Below are 23,981 nucleotides of genomic sequence, written 5' to 3' on the forward strand. Positions count from 1 at the left end.
ACATGAAGTTTCACACAGGGTGATCCTCTCTTAAAACGTTTTTTTCCACAACATTCCATCAACTAACTTGGTGGCTCTGTTTCTGAACTCCTCCAGTATGGGCATATGAATCTTCCACAGGACTGCAATGTGCAACATCCATCCTCCAGGGCATAGGATGTCTTTGTGCAGAAGGGATTTACATTTAGGTCCTAGGGAAAACCATGAACCTTACAACTTGTCAAGAAGAGGTAGTGCTGTAGTGTCTGCAAGATGGGCTTGAGTTTATTTTCAGTTAAGGTACACTTGCTGGCTTATGTAGCTTAAAGAGACAGTTTCTCTCAGAGCTCACTTTCAGTGTTCACATGATTAGAGATTTCATAGAAGGTTTTACCCCATTTAGGAGACCTCTTCTTCAATGAAAAATGTATTATGTTCATGTAAGAACCGACGGATGTCTCCTTTGGACACTCTACAGGGACCATACACGGTGTTACATGAAATAAAAGTAGTTTAAGGATACATCTATTTTGCCTTTATAAAATGTTTTCTCTTGCAGAGAGATTCCTACTTGATCTTGAAATAAAAATTCTTAGCTTTTAACTCTTACATAAGCAAATTCAGAACTACTTATTGTTAGCTATTAATAAATCCATAATACTGTTTTAGTATTTAAACAGTCTACTGTGAAAGGGAGTCTTATTATTCGGTGTTTTTTTAGAAAGTTAGCTAACAAGCACCTTCCTTGGATACCAAGGACTCATTCGTTGTGTATTAGGAAATGTTCCCATCACTGAAAACTGGACAGCAGCCACCTGTAGATCAAAGCATATGTTTACCAGATAAGATTTTCTTTATTCTGACACCTAAGTTTGTCAAGCCTGTATGTGCACGTCTTTGGTTAATTTCTCCTATGATTATTTGTCATTATGAATATGCACTCTACTTTTCTTGTGGGATGATCTTACTTCATTTTTGTTAATAGTAATGAAGGCTGATGATCTCAATAATTTGGTAACAGAGAACCTGATTTATAATTTGGTGGACAGCTCTTTGTCAGCTGGGGCGGCAGTGTAAATTACTCCATTGCCCTGATGGAGATACTGCCTGCCATATTACGCATTGTCTGCTGGCCCAGCAGACATTTCTGCATTATCAGGAAACAACGTCACAGTGGTTCCTGACAGTACATTGTTACTTTGCCGGATGGCTCGGTTAAAACATGATGGAGCAGTGCATCAAAGTTTCACATTTTGTAATTTTCAAAAAGAAAATCCTAAAGTGGGATTTTGGTTTCTGAAAATGAAAAAACAATATTGTCCTTGCCAGAGGAGTTTCCTCCCATGGCAAGGGGGGCATTGAGTACTCTGACAGAAGAAAATGAGTCTCAACAGTAAAAGTTCCCTCGACCCCAAGATTGTGGTCTGCCTCCGATTTAAAATTGGGAGGACCATAGTTTGACAACTGCGGAGACTACTACTTTTCTGCCATCTTCAAATTCCTCCTACGGCCAGAGGGAGTAAGGGCCATTAGAGGTTTTGCTATATATCTACCTGCCTAATTTTGATCGGTGGACATAGAGCCGTTTTTCAGTGCTTGTCACTACCAGTGAAACCTGGAGGTAAGGGGTACTGAAAAATGCCCAATGCCCCCCTCCCAATGGGAGAAAACTCCCTTGGTGAGGAGCCATTGTTTTTTATTTTCAAAAAGAAAATCCTCCTTTGGGATTTTCTTTTTGAAAATAAAAAGTTTATGACATTAATGCATGGCTCATGTTTGACGGAGCCGTTCGTCAACGTTACAATGCTTTGACATTAACTGCCTTGGCTTGCTTCAGATGTCCACTGGGCCCGCAGACATCTCATAATGTGGTGGGCGGTACCTCTATCAGGGGGACAGAGTAATTTACTCCGTCATCTTACGACGGGCTCTACACCAAATAATAAATCAGTACCTAAATTAGACCAATAGCCAAACCTCCAACAGTCCTTACTTCGATGGAGGAGTTTGACCATGGCAGAGACAGAGTAATATCCGTCTTCATCAACCTATGATCTGCTACAATGTAAATTGGGCAGGGGGGGCTATAGTCTTGGTAGGAAGGGAACTCCACTGCTCTTGCTGCTCTCTTGAAGTGACAAGTGTGCTTCATCTGCCATAAGTGTGCATTCTGGCTCCGTTAAGCGTTATTCCTCATCATCTCTGTGAATCCGCTGCTTACCTAGTGCCATTTACTTGCAGAATTTTATTTTCAAAATCGGTTAGAAAACGATGAGATATGCCTGCTTTTAGGTAATTTGCAAATTCTGAATGGCTATTAAAAGTTAAATAAATCAATTGAGTTAATGTTATCTGAAAAAGGTAAATATTTAAAACATATATTTCTGGTGGATACTTCCAATTGCAGATGTACTCCAGGTGTTAGTCTGGATTTGGAAACTGTTTACCAGTAGCTCATATCATACCTTTAGGTGGTGCCATCACACTTCGTTCAACCTCCGGCAGTGAGGAAGCATTTCAACACCACCCCTACACGCTGATGTCTGTTTTTTTCCATGTACTTTAATGTGGATCGGGAGCTCTGCTCCTGAACTTGGTCCATGCATTTTTGATTCCCAAAATGACATGTTCTTTGATTGTGTGATAGGAATTTCTCCCCTAAAACTACAGCCTTCAAGTTGTGCTGCACCTGCACGAAGGCAGTGTCGGTTACTGAGCCAAATGACTTCTATCTTTCATGGCTTAGATCCAAGCATGATTTTAAGTCAGGTGACAAATACTCTCTGATGGAACCACCTGAAGTCTATTGCAGGCCCTGAGGTCTAGTTCCTTGCTAAGCACAAGTAACGGTGGCACTCCAAGTCAGAGGAGCGGTTCTGCTCCAAGTACCGGTCTTGCTCGAGCGCTCCGTCTTGTGGTAAGTCTAAAACATAGTCCATGGACAAATCTGTTTGCAAACACAAGATCTCCAGATAGAAGTCCTCTCCCTGTAGGTTCTGCTCCAGGGAGTGATCACATAGTTGTCACTCTAAAGGTCTGACTCCAGGGCAGTTGTGCAGTTCTGATCCTATTCCATTTCTGGAGCTCTCAACTCCGCAGTAGGTAAATGCTAATATGCTTACTGACATTTTGCCGCTGGGCTCAGCAACTTCAGAGAATTTACTACCCTCAGTGAAGCCTTGCAGACAATATGACAAACTTTCTCCTTGCTTGGGGGGAGCCTGAACTACAAGCCCTAGATTCCTTAGCGGCACTAGAGCTGCCGGCTGCCATTTTGCACCCGTAGGTGCAGTGAAAAGGATGCTGCAAACCCACTCCGCAGGACAAACTTTCTCCTTGCTTTGGGGGAGCCTGAACTACAAGCCCCAGACTCCTTAGCGGCACTAGAGCCGCCGGCTGCCATTTTGGACCCAGAGGTGGGGTGAAAAGGGCACTGCAAACCCGCTCCGCGGGACGCACCCAGGCGCGTGCCCGGGCGAAGACCAGGCCAAAAGCGGGTCCGTCAGAGCACGGAGGAGGATGGGCTGGGCATATCTTGTTGGTTTTTTGGTCTGAGAATTTGTATAAATCCTATCTAGATTAGAAAAGATTACATAATACAACAAGTACATTTTAAATTTACAATGGAGAAATGGAAGCAAAACCAAGCGGGGAACCGTATTAGTACCAAAACCTCTAGTACTACTAATATGATCACTAATTATCTTACAGATGCAATGGGGAAACTTAATGAAGAGATTAATAATGCTGAAGCACGATAAGTGGCAACCAAAAATGTTCCACATGAGACCATTATAGAAGAGAGTACTGAGGCTGTAGACTCAATTATTGCACTAGAATCTCCAAAGGAAAGACTTTTTGGGATGGTCTCTAGGGCTTCTTTAGGCCCATTAACACTCAAAGACACAATAGTAGAAATTGAACCTTTGAATAGCACAGATGACCCAACCTCTCCGCCACCGAAGAAGAAGAGAAGTAGACAGATAACTAAATCTAATCTCGTTCCACCACCACGGCCTTCTAAGGGCGGTAAAATAACCACTGAAATGCATAGAAGTTACCCATTAGCTGCATCATCAGGCCTTGATGGTTTTCTATAAAAAAGTATGGAAACCTTGTTTAAGAAATTACACAGTAAATTAGACAATATAGAGTCCAAAGTATTGTCAGAAATTAAGGAAATAAAAGATCGCATTAGCAAGATAGAAGTAAGCTTTAACTCCGTGATTAATGCTAAAAACTTGGCCCCTGGTTACGACATTACTTCAAATGAGAATCAAGTGGATATAGGTACAAGGAATAACACAATGACAGGGAATGTGGACTCTAATAGAAGAGGCACAGAATGCTGTTACCCGCACAGAGGGAATCATCTCAACTTAAGACACCTATTACTAACCAAGCAAGGCTATTAAATGTAAACCATAAACGGCAGAGTGCGAATACAAATAGATCTGTGAAAGAGGATTTACAACTACCCCCAGATGCAACTCCATATACAATCATTCTTAAAAATGTTCCCAAATTGGGACCAAATATCGTTGAGGCCTGGCCAGAAATACGTACTAAAGTAGTACATTGGATGTCGATGAATATCTGGGGAACATATATATTATTTCGTGAAATTTTATATGCAAGGTGAGTCCAGTGGGTGGGATACTTGGATGAAGAAGAGGGAGATTGTCTAGTGGTTAATTTGTTGTGGGTAATCTACTACTAGATTTTGAAAAAATACATTGAACCTGCAAAAGTATGAGAAGGAAGATTATGGCTGTCACTTTAGGGTACTGCTATAGAACGCTGAATATTCTAGGTGCAAGATGCACAGAGGATACAAGGAAAAGTACCTAGTAATACGGATGGGCATGATAACTTAGAGTGTCTCAATCAATTTATCCCCTTGAGGAATATGGAGGAGGATATGAATAGAATTGGGATACCCACTCTTGATGAAATACCAATCACCACAATAGAGACAAAACCCCAAATTCTGAGCTGTAACGGTAATGCTGAGTCTGATGGGAGGTCCTTAATAAGGGACTCAATTATTCTCATGTCATGGTATATAGCCGGGGTAAGATCTAAACTGGCTGATAAGGAATGGCAGACTATTATAATAAGTTTGTCACATATTATCTGCCTACAAGAGACATGACATATGGGATCCTTCTATATTGAAGGATACTCCGCATTCATTACATTTCACCAGCTTCCATCCCATCTAGTGGGGGGGGGCAAGGGAGGGTTAGCGATATTGATTTCAACACTAGTACCATTCTTTTTTTTTTTTTTTAATATATTTTTATTAACATTTTGTTTTTACACGGTTTCATATTTGTTCATTTTACATGCATTTTTTGCTTATATTGTTATATTCTTTTTTTGTGCTCATTGTTTGCACTCTTTATTATCGTTGGTCTTAATGATTTTTATTCCATAAATTGTGCACATTTACTTTGTTAATGTATATTTCCTTTCTGTAATTCGCTGTGCTGCGTATTCAACAATCAACCAACAAACTTGGACCCCTTCTTCCTTGTACCTTGGGAGGGTGGTGCTCGGGGCTAGATACAGGAAGGTAAGGGTGGTGGGAGGAGAAGCGGAAGGTGAGGGGGAGGGAAACCCGAGGTGTGCGATGTACAATTTCCGTTGACACTCGTATTGAGCTAGTTGGAGGTAGGGAAAGGAAGAAGGGGAGAAAAAAGAAAATCAAAGGACCACAAACGGTCAACTTTACGGCTTCGTGCGAATGGCTTTTGTGGTTGCTAGCTTGAAGGTACTGTAATGTGCTCATTTTTGGGTGAGGGAAGATGGCAATCCAGGGCGCACCGGCGCACCGTGGAGGTGGCGGGTCACTCACGTTGCTTACTATTATTGTCAGTGGTTCAGGGGTCAGGGATCCAACTATCCTCCCACCTTTACTCTTGGTGCGATCTATGTGTGGTTTGGGTCTGATTTTGGGTGCCTGTCTATCTGCTTCCACCATTTGGTTCCATCCTTGGTGTGGATTGAGTTGCACTGGTTTCTCCTACTGGGCTTGCCAGCCTCCTATTTATACTCTCCCAGTTCGTCATTAAATTCTCCCACCCCGGGGCTATAGGAACCTGGCGAATATTTCTGGCTTCTTCTGCTTTTAGGACCTGCAGTTCAGCTCTAGACCATGTTGATATATCCCTTTTCCAGTCAGACAGTGGAGGGTGATCCGTGGCCTTCCAGCCCCTCGAGATTAGTCTCTTATAAAGGGCCAAGGAAAGGTCCAAAAAGCGCCCCTCCACTTTTCCGCAGAGCGCAGCTGGTCTGAGGCCCAGCAGGCACAGTTCAGGGGTGGGTCTCAACTCAGTTTCAAACAATTCAGACAGGGTGGGCAATATTTCCCTCCAGCCCGTCTGGATCGTTGGGCAAGTCCAAACCATGTGGTCAAAATCTGCCCCTCCTCCTCCACATCTCGGGCAATTCCCCAGAGCCCCTCCATATATACGGAACAGTCTGTGAGGCGTGAGGTAGGTTCTGTGCAAATAATTATACTGAATGTATCTTAGCCGTGTATTACGTGATATTTTCCGGGGGTAGGCCAGTGTTCTCCTCCATTCTGAGTCAGTTGGTTCCTGCCCAATTGTGCCCTCTCACCTTCCTCTCAGCGACCGTAATGGGTCCAAGGCTGCCTCAACTTGGGCCCGATATATTTTAGTGATCAGATGTGATTCCTCCCCTAATGTCAACAGCGAGTGCAGGACCTCGTGTATGGTAGGCTCCGCGTTCACTGTGCCCCATTGGGTCTTAAGAGTATGTATTAGCCTCCCATAAAGCAGGAACTGCCCCCCGGGAACCGCCTCTTCCGTTAATTCAGCAAATCCCCTCAGCACTCCCTCCTTGAAGAGTCCTCCCACTACTTCTATTCCAGTTGACAACCAGGGGCCAAGTCTGGTGTTTCCCGGCCCTCTACCCCTGGGTTCTATGGCAAGCACCGCCAGTGGCAAAGCTGGGGAATACGGGGGGCCCACTCCCGCCCTCTTCATGCATCTTTTCCAGCATGCCAGCGCCACTTTTATCATTATATTGTTCCCAGGGGGGGTTATCTTTCTGTTTGTCATGCATGTCGCAATCCACGCCGTGTCTATTGCTCCTTGGGCTGTATATAAATCCAGTTGGCCCTGGCCCGCAAGCCAGCCGGGTATCCACTGTAATTGGGAAGCCAAATAGTATGCCTCAAAGTCGGGGGCTCCCAGGCCACCCGCGTTGGGTGGTCTGCAGATAGTTGTAAGTGTAGTTCGCCTGCGCCCATTGTCCATATTAGTTCTCTGAGTATTGCGTTCAGGTCGCGGAACCATGTTCGGGGTATTAGCAGTGGCAAGTTGGCAAAGTAGTAGAGAAGTCGGGGGAGCATGATCATCTTGGAGAGCGCCACCCTGGCCATCACCGACAGCTTCAGAGAGCGCCAAAATTCTACCGAGGGTCTCGGGGATCGGAGCGCATTACCAAGGTTGCCCTCTCTTAAGTCTCCCACGTCATGATAGATCTGGATCCCCAGGTATCTAAATGTCCGTGGGGCCCATTTCAGGTCTGTTGGGCATGTTGCAGGACAACTATATCCAGGCACCAGGGGGAACACATATGTTTTATTACGGTTAAGTCGTAATCCTGACACTTCTCCAAACTCCTCCAGGGCGTTCAGGGCCCAGGGGAGACCACTCGCCCCATCTCTAAGATAGATCAAGATGTCATCCGCATATAGCGATATAATGTGATCAGTTGGTCCCCACTGAATCCCTCTGTCAGCTCCTTCCCCTCGTACCCAGGCCGCCAGGGGCTCCATCGCCAGAGCGAACAACAATGGGGATAGGGGGCATCCCTGTCTGGTTCCTCGGTGCACTGGGTAGGCACCAGAGATTGTCCTACCTGTCTTGACCCTTGCCAGCGGGGATGAGTATAACAGGTCCACCCATTCGACCCAGCCCTCACCCAGACCCATCTTTAACATTGTCGCCCTCAGGTAGTCCCACCTAATTGAGTCGAAGGCCTTTTCAAAGTCCACTGCTAGCAGGGTCCCGGTTGGCGGCTTCGATTCACTGGGCATATGTATGATAGAGAAAATACGCCTAAGGTTTAGGGTGTTGCTGCAACCAGGTATGAAACCGTTCTGGTCAGGATGTATCAGGGTGGGCATAAGGGGCAACAGCCGGTTGGTTAGGATCTTACTGAGGATCTTAAAGTCGCTATTTAGCATTGATAGTGGGTGATAGTCTGTCACTGATGCCTCCTTGCTATTTGTTTTAGGAAGTGTCACTACCAATGCCTCACGCAATGTGCGTGGGAGTTCTCCGTTCTTTGCCGATTCCGTATACATTTCTATCAGTCTGGGGACTAGTAAAGTTTTATACTTTTTATAAAAGTCCATAGGAAGACCATCTGTACCAGGGGTCTTCCCAGGGGCCAACTGTGCAATTGCCTCAACCGTCTCATCCGCAGTCACTGGGCCCCCCAAGCCGACCCTGCCCTTTGGGCTCAATACCGGTAAAGGTATCTGAGTTAGGAAATTGTCGAGGGTCCCCCTCTCCATGTCTGTGGGCCTCCTATATAGGTGTGTATAGTAATCTCTAAATGCGTCGTTAATGGATTCTGGGCTAAGTCTGGTGTTCCTCCCCTGTCTAATACACTTGCAATAGGGTCACTATCTCTGTTCGGGCGCACCAACCATGACAATAGTCTACCAGATCTTCCCTCCTCTGACTGTATGGATGCCAAGTATCTTTGCATACTATGGCATCTAAGTCGCTCTTCAGCCTGGGAGTGCTCTCTACGTGCACGATCGTACTCTTCATCCACTTGCCCTGCAGAGCCCTGTCTCAGCTCCCCCTCATGTATGACCCTCTCCAGCGCGTTTAATTCTCTCTCAAGCGTACGTTTTATCCCCACTGACTGTCCAAGACAGTGACCCCGCGTCCCCACTTTGAGTGTCTCCCACTCTATGCCTCTGGAGGAAGTGGATCCCTGGTTAGTTTCTATATGTTCTGTTAGGTAGCATCTTAATTCCTCCCTGTATGCCTGATCTTCAAGCGCTGTCGGGAGCATTCTCCATGACGGTATGGGGGGGTCTGTCCTGTGATACTCTCAATGTCAGTAATAGAGGGTTGTGATCTGATATTGTGCGGGCAAGGTATTCAGCATGGGTCACTCTACGAGCCAGTCCCGCAGTGCAAACTATCCTATCGATTCTGGTGTGTACCTGGTGAAGACCCGAATAAAACAAATAGTCCCTGGTCGCTGGGTGTTGTAACCGCCAAGCATCTACCAGCCCCCAGGCGTCTAGCCACCCAACTAATTTTTTTGCTGTTTTGGTTGATGTTGCTCCCTGTAGTGGGGGGGTAGACCTATCTAGGTCAGTGTCGAGCACTGCGTTGAAGTCTCCACCTATTAGTACTTCCCCCGTGTGTTGACGAGTAAGGTGCCTAGACAGGTTCGTCATAAATGTTGTTTGGTCCTGGTTGGGGGCGTATATACAACTCAGGGTCAACTGGAGCCCCTGTAATCTCCCTTCTAATATGACAAACCTTCCCTCATTGTCAATGTTGGAGGAATCAATCGTGAAGGGGACCCCCACCCTAATCCAAATCAGGACTCCCCTTGCGTAAGCTGAATATTCTGTGGCAAACACCTGTCCCCTCCATTAGTTTCTCTCCCTCTCCGAGTGCGAGGTGGGTTTCCTGTAGCATAGCTATCTGCACCCCTCTCCTTTTTAGAAAGGAAAGGATTCTATGTCTCTTAGCAGGAGTACCCATCCCCCTGACATTCCAAGTTATGATATTGTAGTTCACCATCCTATTCTCAAGGCCTGTTGTATGCAGGGTCGGCACGCCCAAGGCCCCAATCGATTCCCCCACAAGTTTGTACCTTCCTCATGCTCGTACCATTTCGCACGTGTAGCCGATATAACTAGTAACTGCAAACCCCAACTCCCCATCCCCAGGGCACCTCCGGAACTGTAGGCTGCCCAATAAGTTCTGCAACACTGCAAATTATTCAAACACATCACCGCAATACTCGCCAGTCAGGACTGACAGGCAAGAGTCAGGTCCGGGGGAGCGGCCAGGTCCGGAGGGGCCATTTCGCTTCTTATCTTGTCTCGCCTTTCAGCGCCGGTGCGGGCACGATCTATGCAAGTTCGTCAGCGATCTGCGGGGTCACTCTTGGCGCGTAGGTCGAGTCCCCAGAGCCGTCGGGCGAGGACACAACCGTATCATCCGATTCTTCTTCAGAGATCTCCCGGGGTGACGACTCTCCACCCACCTTGGCCGCTGCCTCCAGGGCCTCCCTCTTGCCCGTTTCCCTCTGTGTCCGCGTTGGTGCTAGTCTCTGGCGGTCTCTGAGTCTTTTTCCTTTCGAGGCCCGCCGGGTCCGCTCGCCCCGCCGGGTCCGCTCGCCCCGCCGGGTCCGCTCGCCCCGTGGTTCTCCGGTACTGGTCGCGTCGGCCGTGTCCCCGATCTTTCGGGCCATTCCCATGCCTCCTCTGGAGTTTGGAAAAACATGGCCTTCCCCTCCGCAATCACTCGTAGTCTTGCTGGGTAGAGCAGCGAGTACTGTATCCCCTCTTCTCGCAAGGTTCTTTTAACGGCTAGGAAGGAGGTGCGCTTGTTTTGGACCTCCAAGGTGAAGTCAGGGAATAATGTCGCTTCGCCATTGGCTACTTTAAACGGGCCGTTTCCCTGGCTTTCTGCAAGAGGATGTCTCTGTCCCTGTAGTGCAGGAGTCTAGCAATTACTGCTCGCGGTGGCCTGCCAGGAGCCAGCGGTCTAGCCGGTACACGGTGTGCTCGCTCCAGTGAGTAGAAGGGGGTCAGACATCCTGGTGCGACAACTGTGCTTAGCCATTTCTCCAGAAACTCCACCATATTCGGCCCCTCGGCCCCTTCAGGGAGGCCCACCACGCGAATGTTATTCCTCCTATTTCTGCCTTCTGCGTCGTCAGCACGCTGTTCAAGCTTCGCCACTCTGCCAACCAAGGAGGTCACCTCCGCCGATACATCATCTTGTTTTGGGACTACTTCCGCTAGCGTTGTCTCTGCTTCTTTTACTCTGTCAGCCAATTTGTGATGATCAGCTCTCAGGAGGCCCACCTCTATCGCCACCTGATTGATGTCGCGCTGTAATGTGGATTTGGTGTCCTCAATGGCACCCAGTATTTTGTCAAGAGTGTCTTGCATTTTGCTTTGCGACTGGCTTTGCGTGGTCGGTTCATTTTCCCCCAGTGGTGCATGTGCTGGAGGGTCCATGGTTTTGCTCTTATGTTTGCCCTTGGGGGGCATTGGCCAGGCAGGTAGGGGCGACTCAATGGGGCTAGCGCCCAGTGCGCTTAGGCCCAGATCCACCAGCGGCCCCCCGCGGACCGAACGACCGTGAGTGCGCCGTGCTCAGTCCCCCGGTCGCGCCACATCTACTCCATAGGCAAGAAACCAGTTTTGGGCTAAACCGGGGCTGGCATGCTTTTGTAGATTTGCGTTGTTGTGCGTATAAGTGATTGGTTCAGCAAGGCCTTCCGGTCGGGATTGGTCCGGTCAACCAAAAGGGGGCTCCGCACCCGGGAACAAGGGCACCCGGCCCCCAACACTGGTAGATGACAGCAGATGGTGCAAGGCGATTCCCCGTTGTCTCGCCCCACAAAGGACAATCAGTACTCATCCTGGGGCGCCCTGAGCGTAGTAAGTCCCGTCGTCGGCATCCGGGGGCTCCCGGGCAGCAGACACCAGGGCTCCGGTCATGCGTTCTCCAGGGGGGCGCACCCAAAGTGGACTCCTCACCGGGCAGCTCCGGGGGGCCCCCCGTCTCTGCGTCTCTCCGTTGTGCGTAGTCCCTCAGTCAGGGGGCATCAGGCTCCGCCTCCCGAGCAGAAGCCCGATCCACCGCCGGCAAGTGCCCCCAGCAGACGCTCCAGCCTGCACCCCCCCCCCCCCCCCAGGGTGGGCCCGCATTCAAGGCCAGCGCCGGGAGCTGCGCACCGCTCAATCCGGGGCCGCGGCCGCAACCCGGCGGCGAACCACGTGGGTCCAGGCCCGCACCGGGGCGCACGAGTCCGCCGGAGGCCGCCCCCGGGGCCGCAGCCGCACTCAAGCCGCTCCGGTCGCGTTGGCCGCTCACCAGCAATGCACCAACACGGGAAGCCCCCCGGCACAGCGCGCCGCGGCCCCGCCCGCCGGGCCGCGGCCTCCTCGCAGCCCCGAACAGCCCCAGTCACCCGGGGGTCCGCTCCAGGGGGGCAAGACCGCACCTCCGCGGTCCCCCCGTCCACAGCAGTCGTCCCACTCCGCTCTGGACACAGGACCGCCAGCCTCAGCGCGTCCAGGCACCGATTTAAAGTCGGCCCCTCCGGAGCCGATCCGTTAAGCGTGCGCCATGCTCGGCTCTGTGGCCACGCCCCCAACACTAGTACCATTCATATCGGTGAAATCCTTCCTTGACTCCCCTTATTATCAGTTTCTATACTTCCGGATAAATGGCATCATAGGAATTGTATTAATCAATTATTATAATAATAATAATACATTTGATGACACCAAAAAAATGTAGTGGCATCGACCCTCCAGTACGACTTACAGCTATTTCTAAATGATATAACATCTACATATATATTAGGATGGGCTGGAGATTTTAACATCGGGGCGTGCCAGACTACTACAGAATAAATATGTGGATTTATTGATGATGGGGGAAATGCCCAATCTCACTTCTTACATAATAACTATGGAACTGTATTGAATGAAATGATATCTAGATACGATCTAGAACTGGCGGAACAAGAGGGGGCCAAGGGAGTAAAGCACCCAACATTTATAGGAACACAACATTTTTCAACTATCGATCACATATTAATCTCTAGGAATAATGTAGTTATGATTGAATATTTAAAGATTAAACCAACCATATATAGTGACCACCACCCTTTGTTACTTACTATGAAATTAGCTAAACCCTACAACATAGGAGAACGATTAGCAGGAAATATAGGGATAAAAAGGGAAAATGGAATTGCTATAAAATGAACTAGGATAAATGAAACAGACTTGATGACAAAGATTGTGACCCGATATAGACAAGAAATTTTAATATGTACAGAATTTAATCAAAGCCCACTTGATATTTTAGTGTCTTTTAAACAACTTAGTAATGCTGTATCAGAGAGCCTAAAAGCAACACCTGGGAATGAAAAGAGAGTAAAATTGGGATGGTTTGATCATAATTGCTCATTACCAAGACAGGAACTTAAACTAGCCCCGCAGGCCCATCCAAGAAACAGGGGAGAAGTAATTAATAAATGCTCCAGCTGGCACAGCTGAGAGTTAGGGCATGGGATAATCTTGAGCAAGCAGCGGCACTGAGAGATAGTACCTTAGTTTGGAAAACCATCAACCAACCATTCCTAAAAAATAGAGATGCACTTGAAATGACACTTGAAATTACTGTACAGGTTTCATCAGTGGATTGGCTCTCCCATTTAGGCATAATATTCAATCCAGATCACCTGATTATGAATTCTTTGAATACTGGGATAATTGAGATTAAGCCACCCTTTTTTAAAGTGATTAGTTTAGAGGAAGTGAGATCTGCCATGAGAAGATGTTCGAAAGAAAAGGCACGGGCCCCGATGGGGTGTCAATAGATGCTTACTTGACATATTTGGATCTATGGTGCCCTATTTTGACCCAGGTTTTTCTGAGTGTGGTAAGGTGGATATATTTTAACATCATGGACTGAAAGTATAATTGTTCCCATTTTTTAAAAGGGAAATAGAGGTGACCCCAAATGCTACCGACCTATTTTCCTTTTAGATTCTTGAGTCAAACTATTAGAAAGATTAGAGACTTGGGCAACTGATAATCATATACTCACGGAGGTCCATTTGGGATTTAGACCTGAGGTTGGTACCTTGGAACAGGGTGTAAATCTTAATTTAATAATAAGTAAATACCCAATAGCAAAAAAGGGTCATGTGTTTCTCTGCTTCCCAGATCTTAGCAGTGTTTTTGATTTAGTGAACCATTTTTTGATTTAGTGAACCATGCAAAGTTGTGGAAAGTTTTAATAGACCTGGGTGCGCCTCTAGAGGTAATTAGTTTTTTGGCACACTTGTACAACCTTTTAACAGCACAAGTGAGATATGAAAGAAATCATGAATGTACCCCAGGCCTTAGGATTGGGAGAGGCATACGTCAAGGCTGTGTTTTAGCTCCCCTTCTATTTTCCCTCTATGTCACTGGTGTAGATGCCCATTTAATACACATGATAATCGATACACCCAAAATAGGGGAATGTCCAATTCCAGTCCTCTTATATGCAGACCATGCGGTACTGTTGTCACAAACCGCAAATGGGCTGCAGTGGCTGATTGAGGGTTTTGTAGAGTTTATGGAGGCTAGAGATGTTTGCCTGAATCTGAACAAAACAGTCGTAATGACTTGTGGCCGGGGAAAGGCCAGAAATAAAACTTATTTTATTAAGAGCCGCAAATGTGAAGAGGTAAATATATTTACATATCTGGGTGTACAGTATTCTAATATGGGCCACTAGAAACAAAACCTAGAAATAACTAATATGAAGTATATTAGGGCAACAGAGGCCATTTTTAGATTCTCACAAAAAAGATCAGTAATAAACCCCTTAAGGAAATGCTACAAATTTATAAAAGTAACACAACCAATAACATTACATATGGTTGTGCCCTTTGGGGTTTAATGCCCGAGATTCAGTCATTACAAGCCTTAGAGAATAAGGGCCATATGTACGAACACATTTTCCCATTGACACAGAATGGGAAAAACCCTTTGATACATCAAATCAAATCAAATCATTAACATTTATAAAGCGCGCTACTCACCCGTGCGGGTCTCAAGGCGCTAGGGGAAAAAAGGGGGTTTATCGCTGCTCGAACAGCCAGGTCTTTAGGAGTCTCCAGAAAGCGGAGTGGTCCTGGGTGGTCCTGAGGCTGGTGGGAAGGGAGTTCCAGGTCTTGGCCGCCAGGAAGGAGAAAGATCTCCCACCCGCCGTGGAGCGGCGGATGCGAGGGACAGCAGCGAGTGCGAGGCCAGAGGAGCGGAGGAGGCGGGTGGGGACGTAGAAGCTGAGGCGTCTTTTGAGGTATTCCGGTCCCTTGTCGTGGAGGGCTTTGTGTGCGTGGGTGAGAAGTCGGAAGGTGATCCTTTTGCTGACTGGGAGCCAATGCAGGTGTCTCAGGTGTGCGGAGATGTGGCTGCTGCGGGGAATGTCGAGGATGAGGCGGGCCGAGGCGTTTTGAATGCGTTGCAGGCGGTTTTGGAGTTTGGCTGTGGTCCCGGCGTAGAGGGTGTTGCCGTAGTCCAGGCGGCTCGTGACGAGGGCGTGGGTCACGGTTTTTCTGGTGTCGGCGGGGATCCAGCGGAAGATCTTGCGGAGCATGCGGAGGGTGAGGAAGCAGGCGGAGGACACGGCGTTGACTTGCTTGGTCATGGTGAGAAGAGGGTCCAAGATGAAGCCGAGGTTGCGGGCGTGGTCTGTGGGGGTCGGTGCGGTGCCGAGGGCAGTGGGCCACCAGGAGTCGTCCCAGGCAGACGGGGTGTTGCCGAGGATGAGGACTTCCGTTTTTTCCGAGTTCAGCTTTAGGTGGCTGAGCCTCATCCAATCTGCGACGTCCTTCATACCCTCTTGTAGGTTGGTCTTGGCGCTGGCGGGGTCCTTGGTGAGGGAGAGTATAAGTTGGGTGTCGTCGGCGTAGGAGGTGATGATGATGTCGTGCTTGCGTACGATGTTGGCGAGGGGGCTCATGTAGACATTGAAGAGTGTCGGGCTGAGTGATGAGCCTTGGGGTACGCCGCAGATGATCTCGGTGGGTTCAGAGCGAAACGGAGGGAGGTAAACTCTTTGGGAACGGTTAGAGAGGAAGGAGGCGATCCAGTCCAGGGCCTGGCCTTGGATTCCGGTGGAGCGGAGGCGGGTGATTAGGGTGCGGTGACAGACGGTGTCAAAGGCAGCCGAGAGGTCGAGCAGAATGAGGGCGACTGTTTCACCGTTGTCCATCAGGGTTCTGATGTCGTCAGTGACTGAGATGAGGGCGGTTTCAGTGCTGTGGTTGGTTCGGAATCCGGTTTGTGAGGGGTCGAGCAGGTTGTTGTCTTCCAGGAAGTTGGTCAGCTGTTTGTTGACGGTCTTCTCTATTACTTTGGCTGGGAAAGGCAGAAGAGAGATGGGGCGGAAGTTTTTCAGGTCGCTCGGGTCAGCCGTAGGTTTCTTTAGTAGAGCGTTGACTTCGGCGTGTTTCCAGCATTCGGGGTAGGTAGCAGAAGAAAAAGAGGAGTTGATAACGGTCTGGAGGTGCGGGGCGATGATGTCGTTGGCTTTGTTAAAGATGAAGTGCGGGCAGGGGTCCGAAGGGGCGCCGGAGTGGATAGAGTTCATGATGGATTTGGTTTCTTCCGTGTTGATGAATGACCAGTTGATGAGGGTGATGGCCGTGGATGCCGGTTCGGTGGTGTTTGGTTGGGTCTGGTGTCCGAAGCTGTCGTGGAGGTCGCTAATCTTGCGATGGAAGAAAGTGGCAAGGGATTCGCACAGATCCTGTGAGGGCGTGACGGCGCTGGGGTTGGAGAACTCCTTCACGATGCTGAAGAGTTCTCTGCTGTTGTGTCTGTTTTTGTCCAGTCTGTCGGTGAAAAAGTTTCTTTTGGCGGCGCGGATCAGGTGGTGGTGTTCGCGGGTAGCGTTCTTGAGGGCGGTCATGTTGTCAGCGGTGCGGTCCTTGCGCCAGGCTTTCTCAAGGGCGCGACAAGATTTCTTTGATTCTTTGAGGGTGTCAGAGAACCAGAGAGGTTTTTTGGTGTTGGTCTGTCGATGCGTGCGTTTGGGGGGGCAAGGATGTCTGCACAGTTGGAGATCCAGTTTGTGAGGTTGAGGGCTGCGTCGTTGGGGTCGGTGGTGAGGGTGGGTTGGTTGGCGGCGAGTGCGGAGAAGAGTTGCTCTTCGGGGATCTTGTTCCACTGTCGACGAGGAATGGGTTGGGTGCGGAGGTGGCGAGTCTCGCGTCGGAATGTGAAGTGGACGCAGCTGTGGTCGGTCCAGTGTAGGGCGGAGGCGTGGCTGAAGAAGACGTGTTTGCTGGCGGAGAAGATGGGGTCAAGCGTGTGTCCGGCGATGTGGGTGGCGGTGTTCACCAGTTGTTTGAGGCCGAGGTTGGCGAGGTTGTCGAGCAGGGTGGTGGTGTTGGGGTCGTTGTTTTGTTCCAGATGGAAGTTGAGGTCACCTAAGAGGATGTAGTCCGGTGAGGCGAGGGCGTGCGGGGAGATGAAGTCGGCGATGGCGTCGCTGAAGGGGGCGCGTGGCCCGGGAGGACGGTAGACGAGGGATCCTCTGAGGGTGGTCCTCGGATCGGTGCGAATCTGAAAGTGCAGGTGTTCAGCGGCGAGAGGGGTGTCTTCGGTGGAGGTGGTGACGCTGATGGAGTCTTTGAAGACGATGGCGATCCCTCCTCCTACCTGGTTGGTGCGGTCTTTTCTGGAGATCTTGTAGCCTTCGGGGATGGCAGTTGCGATGTCGGGGGCCGAGGAGGCGTTCATCCAGGTCTCCGTGATGAAGGCGACGTCCGGTGCTATGGAGTCCAGGAGGTCCCAGAGTTCAACGGCGTGTTTGTGGACGGAGCGGGCGTTGACTAGGATGCACTTGAGGTGGTTGATGGCGCATGGGCTTGTGGTCGTGGTTGTTGCGTGGTGGAAGGTGCGTTTGCAGGAGTTGCAGGCGAAGGGTCCATGGGTGCGTTTGGGGTGAGCTTGGAAGCAAGTTTTGGAGCGTCCTGGGTTGAGGGCGTGGAGGGTGGTGGGGTCGTAGCGGGTCAGCGGGGCTTGGGAGAGCTGGGGACCAGGGGTCATGGCTCTGGGCGCGGGACAGGCGCGGACGGGCGCAGACGGGCTTGCCTCTGGCGCGCCCACTGCGCACTCGCGCAGCGGCCGCCATATGAGGTAGGAGGGGGGGGAGGGGTCAGGTGGGGGCGAATGGGAGCTGGGGGGCGGGGGCGTGCAGGAGGTCGAGGCGGGAAAGCGCGAGGGAGGGGGGGAACAGGTAGAGTGAGAAGAGCTGGGGGAGGGGGGTTTAAGGGCAGAGGGAGGTGAGTGTTAGGAGGTTTAGGAGATAGGGGAAAAAGATAGGAGTAGGGTTGAGAAGATAGGGGAGGGGGGGTTGTAGAGGTGGGTGAGGGTGAGAGGTAGAGTGAGAGTATAGGAAGATAGGTAATAGAGGGGGTGAGGGAGGGGGGAGAGATAGGGAAATAGATAGAGAAAATAGATAGATAGGGAAATCGATAGATAGGGAAATAGATAGAGAGATAGGAAGATAGGAGGAGGTGGAGAGTGAGGGAGTTAGATAGTTGGGATAGAGAGATAGAGAGATAGGTAGATAGGAGGAGTGAGGGAGGTAGATAGTGAATGGGATAGATAGGGGAGATAGAGAGGGGGATGCGAGTGGGGGAGGGGGATGAGGCAGGAGCAGGAGGGCAGGCGCGGGGAGAAGAGGACGGAGGAGGCAGAAGAGCCAAAGGCAGAAGACAAGAAGACAAGAAGAACAGAAGACAAGAAGAACAGAAGAACAGAAGACAAGAAGAACAGAAGACCGGAAGGAGAGAAGAAAGGAAGATCAGAAGACCGGAAGGAGAAAAGAATGGAAGACTGGAAGAACACAGAAGAACGCAGCGGAACACAGAAGAACACAGAAGAACACAGAAGAAGATCCAGAAAACGGAGAGCAGAGGGCAGAAGACCACAGAAGAAGATGAGGAAGAAGAGAAGAAGAGTGAAGACGGGGGAAAGAAGAGTACAGAAGAAGATTACAGATGCGGAGTGAGGAGGAAGAACAGAAGAACAGAGAAGAAGAAAAGAAGAAAAGAAGCAGGAGCAGGAGAGAGGGTGAGTAGCGCGGGGCAGAGCGAGGGGTTGGGAGGGGGGGTGTACTTACTGTTAGGTGGGTCTCAGGAACGCAGGAACTCAGGAACCTGGAGGGGCTGCAGCGGCAGGGGGAGCGACCTACCCTTGGGTCAAGGGTCGCTACCACTGTCGCGCAGCGGCCGCCATATGAGGTAGGAGGGGGGGAGGGGTCAGGTGGGGGCGAATGGGAGCTGGGGGGCGGGGCGTGCAGGAGGTCGAGGCGGGAAAGCGCGAGGGAGGGGGGGACAGGTAGAGTGAGAAGAGCTGGGGGAGGGGGGTTTAAGGGCGGAGGGGGGTGAGTGTTAGGAGGTTTAGGAGATAGGGGAAAAAGATAGGAGTAGGGTTGAGAAGATAGGGGAGGGAGAGTTGTAGAGGTGGGTGAGGGTGAGAGGTAGAGTGAGAGGATAGGAAGATAGGTAATAGAGAGGGTGAGGGAGGGGGGAGAGATAGGGAAATAGATAGAGAAAATAGATAGATAGGGAAATCGATAGATAGGGAAATAGATAGAGAGATAGGAAGATAGCATCTGGCCCTAAATTCCTCTGTAGATTATTAGTACCACCAAATACTACCTCAATTTATATGGTACATAGGGAATTAGACTGCTTCTATGTGGAAGATTTAATATATACCAGTGCCCTATTGTCTTGGCATGGCGTTTGGTCCGTAGAAGAGACTCGATTAACGAAAAAGATCATCAAAGACTGCCTTACATTAGAACATTGGGATAAAATCCCATGGTTTGTGCATTTAAAAGATCTGTTGAAAAGCATAAACCTGGATTCACACTCAGACAATCTGGGTATTATTCGCCAATTTAGTAAAAAAGAATTGAAAAAACAATTAATGGAATGGAGGGACAGTGATAGAGTAAATAGAGAATGTAGGAAATTGACAGTAGCACTTTATATGACTGAAGCCAATGATACAATCCAAAACTATTTATTGACAGTTGTAAACATCCAAGACAGATTTTACCTAACCTGGATGCGTTTTAGGACACTGCATCTTTTAGTAGCTTTCCCAAAGATGAGGACACAGAGTAAACGTTTACCAAAGTGTCCCTGTGAGGGACGTTTTCCACAATCTACGATGCACTTTATGATATCTTGTAGATTTTATTATGATATTAGGAAATATTTCTTAAAACCTTTATTTGTCACTAATAATTTATTTTATTCTAGAGAAGCTTTTAACTATATATGTAAACTGGACACTAAGGAGAAATGTAATGCAGTGATAAAATTAATTTTGCATGCTATAGAAAAGAGGAAAAAACTGATGCATTTAGAAACCCTCTGTTATGAGAATGAATAATGGTCCAATTAAATGTAATGCAGGATTTTATTCATTTATTATTAATGTTTTGAAGCACTTTATTGTATAATATTTTTCTAAAGGGACTGTATATCTTTTATGGAGTAATATCCCAATAAAGATTGATTTGAATTTGAATTTGAATTTGACGGCAGTGTGAGCTAAGCTATGCTTAGCACCACTTGTTGTGGGGAAGAACACTTTCAATTCACTGTTCTTTGGCTTCACCTTTACTCCCGGGTGTTTGAGAAACTGATGGTGGTAGTTCCTGCACATATTTGCAGGTTTGGAGTGCATGTAGTGCCATACCCTGACAATTAGTTGTTGAAGACAGACTTGCCACAGTCAGTGGTGGACCAACTGTGAATGCCATCACCCTCCAATCTTCTCTAAGATTCTCCATCAGCAAGCATAAATCCCACCTTCAGCCAGTACTGAGAACTCACTTTGAAGGGCTGTTCTGGATGCGGTGATGTTTAGAGGTTTTCAAACCACACAGTGAGTCTGGGATGTTCATGATATGATCCTGATGTTTCAGGATTGATGCTGTTTTCTGGCCTGAAGGAATTTGAGGCTCCTTGGTCTCCTGGCCTTATATATGTATCCTCCTGGTGTCCCATGCTCATTGGAACATGCAGGCTCTGCAGTGAAACTTTTACCTTTATTGAGCTTAGCACTGAGGTTGCCTTTGGACAAATGTGTGTCAGATGAGGCCACATGGGACATTCAGTGGTGGAAGAGAGATTCCAATCTGGCTTGCGGTAGGCCACTCTACCTATCCTATCCAGCGTGTATAGTGGTTGAGGGTCCATCTGGCTTGGGCTGGAGAGGCTGCCATGACAAGGGTGAGCGAAATAAATAGCCTTTGGTTCCCATTGAAGCTGAGGCATCGCAACATTCTCCAGTATCTGTTTCACCTGGCCAGCTCTCAAGGCATTTCTACCTTCCATCAAAGGTAGTCCTATGCAAGTTTTGATAGCCCTCACAACTGCCATGTGGCACTGCATCAAACAGGGTGGTCTGGGGTGACATGTCCTGTGCCATGGTGTCCTGAAAATGCAGCTGTGGCTGGAACTTCAGGGAATTTTCTTAACTTTTAATGACCAGTCAGGGTCCCTGCACACCAGGGTGGACAAGCAGCAGACATCTAGCTGACCATGAGTGGCATCTGCACTCTGACGTAGTTCAAGGCTTCTTTGCCCAGTGGGCATGTATTGGACACATATTTTGGCTACCACCAACAACACTCATTCTTGAGCTTTTTTGCATTACAGAGTTTCTGCCATGAGCTTCATGAGAGATGCTGTTCCACCGTTCAGTGGGTTTCTGGTCTCCTCTATGCGTTCTTGCCACTGCTTCTCTGGTTTCTGAAGAAGACCAGGCAGGACTAGGCTCAGCTCATCCAGATAGCCCCAAACAGGGCTCAGAGGGTCTGGTTTTCCGATCTGCTAAGTGTGAGCATTTGTCTCCTGCTTTATCTTCCTCTCTGGAAGAACCTGCTGTTCCAACCATCCAAACTTGGTGCTACATCCAAACTTACACAACCTGCACCTCCATGAATGGAGATTGAGCAGGATCAGTTGAGCTGGTTTTATCTTCCTCAGGGGAGGAAGGATGTCATCTACCATCTTAGTAACTGTCCACAAAGTCAATCTATTTCACACAATGGGCAAAATTTGTGGCTTGGCGCCAGATTCACTGAATCAATCAGCTGCAGTCTGAACTCTCTGATGTACGTCTGTTGGTCTTGTCTCAAATTTTTGGTCCCTTCAGCCTTTTTATGTTTAGGTCACTGGTTGCGATATGTTTTTGAAAGGACCTACATACATGTTTACTCTTGCTTCTTTTATTATGCTGCAGTGGGTCTTAGGTTAGCCCTAACCTTTTTGATGTACACACCTTTTGAGCCTATGCACAGTTGTTCCTTGAGCCAGTTGACCCTAGAAACTGTTCTCCTGTATACAATTACTTTCTCATGCCATGTCATTGAAGTGCAGCCGCTGACAGGCCCAACCACCTCATACCCCCTTCTTCATGGACAAGCTGGTATTTTGAACTCGGCCAACATTTCTACCAAAGGTCTTCTTGCCTTTCCATGTGTGACAGTCTGGCACACTCCCTGTTTTTTCTTGTGGCCACAACCCTCGAAGTATGATGAGAGACTGTGCCGGTTGAATTTCAAGAGACACCTTAGCTTTCATAATAACTGGACTAAGGACCATTTTCAGTGAAGTTCACTGGTGCTAGAAGGGAAAGGCAGACCATAAACATTACATATCCAGATTTATCTTTCTCTACATAATATGCTATGCCTTGGTAAACAAGGAGCCTCCAAATGGTCTTTTGGCTTATTTGACCAGAACTAACTCTGAACCTACGGCATTGACCTGAGGTGTTTTAGTGCTAGGCATCTGCCAAGATGCTATATGGGCATCTGCCCACCTTCATCAAGGATTGCTGCTTTGGCTCTGCAGGAAGAGCCATTTTGCCTGCTTGTGCCTACAGCACTGCCTGTCACAAGTTCACTCCCCAACTCTTCTCTTTTGGGAAGGTACTGCTTTCGTAACAATGCAGAATGTGAGGAATCTGTTGCTGGAAGCATTACTCAGAAGAACAAGTTACTCACGCTGGGTAACCCTCTTTCTGGTGGATACTCTGATCTCAGAATCCTCTCTACATGCCTTCCTTCCTATTCTGTGGAGTGGACTTCTTGTTATTAACAAGGTTCCATGTTATGTTACATTCTTTGGAGTGTCATGATTCTGTATGTGATGATCCATGTTCAACGATGGAGAATGCGTTACTCTAAACTGACATCAGCTCGCATGGTTGGCTCCTATATAGGGCTCTGTGCCATTACTACTGCTCCAATGGACTCTGTATCGGAGGAGCAATTGCTAAAAAGTTTCAAGATCCATTCTGGCGCCTGAGGAAAATCAAAAGGTAAGGATATGCAGTTAGATAGAATAGCTACCTGAAAGAGTTTGACTGAATTTACGTAACTTGTACTTTTAAGGGAAATGTTTGTTGTTGTGAAAGACCTTTGGGATTTATGACTTCAGTGAAGATTACATGACGGACAACTGTCATAATAAATAAATAAATGTTCCTTATCTAAACCTGGTACTTCTAAATCCTCCTGAGATATTTGCCTGTTAGAAACTGACAAATTTGCTTTTATTTTTGCACATTTACAAATTTCTCCTTGTTGCTCCTCCTAGACTGCCTGCACTCTGTGTAGCAGCGCATTGACTTTAGTGACAACCCACGTGTGCATGTTTTTATTTTTATCAGAGAATTTGAAGACCAACAAAAGGCAAGAAAGATTGAGATCCTGAGTAAAATTTTGCAAGAGGAAGCTTGGCTGGAGAAGAAGAAAAAGCAGCAGCTTCCTTCCAAAGTGCTTTGGAAGTCTGGGGATAAGAGCCACGGACATTCGAAGCTGAGAGCAAAAGCTCTGGCCCACATGGAAAAGATGTGTGGGGAGCACAATGTGGCAGCACCAGAACCGGCAAGTACTGAAAAAACACTCTGTCAATGCCAATGATAGATGTTGCAGTATATCTTAAACATATTTGTGCCTATTAAAAAGGAATATTTCCATGCATAACAACATATTAACAGCATTGAGATCCTCATTTAGACCTCAGCATAAAAAAGCTGAGTATGGAATGTGTCTTTATGCTCGATTTAAACATTAGGGCATGAATGGGGAACACAGCAGTATTTGCACCAATTTTTGTTATATAATATTTTACAT

The 23,981-nt window shown here is 48.1% G+C and overlaps 1 protein-coding gene across 2 annotated transcripts in view; it reads left to right on the plus strand.

Annotated features, from left to right (window-relative positions):
- Nucleotides 1-23,981, plus strand: part of CFAP74 (cilia and flagella associated protein 74) — a 978,701-nt gene that overhangs the window by 191,574 nt on the left and 763,146 nt on the right. For both annotated transcript variants that reach the window (XM_069241006.1, XM_069241005.1), the window contains exon 12: nucleotides 23,516-23,732. In XM_069241006.1, coding sequence (XP_069097107.1) covers nucleotides 23,516-23,732 — 217 coding nt within the window. The remainder of the gene's footprint in view (nucleotides 1-23,515; nucleotides 23,733-23,981) is intronic.

The sequence above is a fragment of the Pleurodeles waltl genome, chromosome 6 (genome assembly GCF_031143425.1).
Source record: "Pleurodeles waltl isolate 20211129_DDA chromosome 6, aPleWal1.hap1.20221129, whole genome shotgun sequence".
Taxonomy (NCBI): Eukaryota; Metazoa; Chordata; class Amphibia; order Caudata; family Salamandridae; genus Pleurodeles; species Pleurodeles waltl.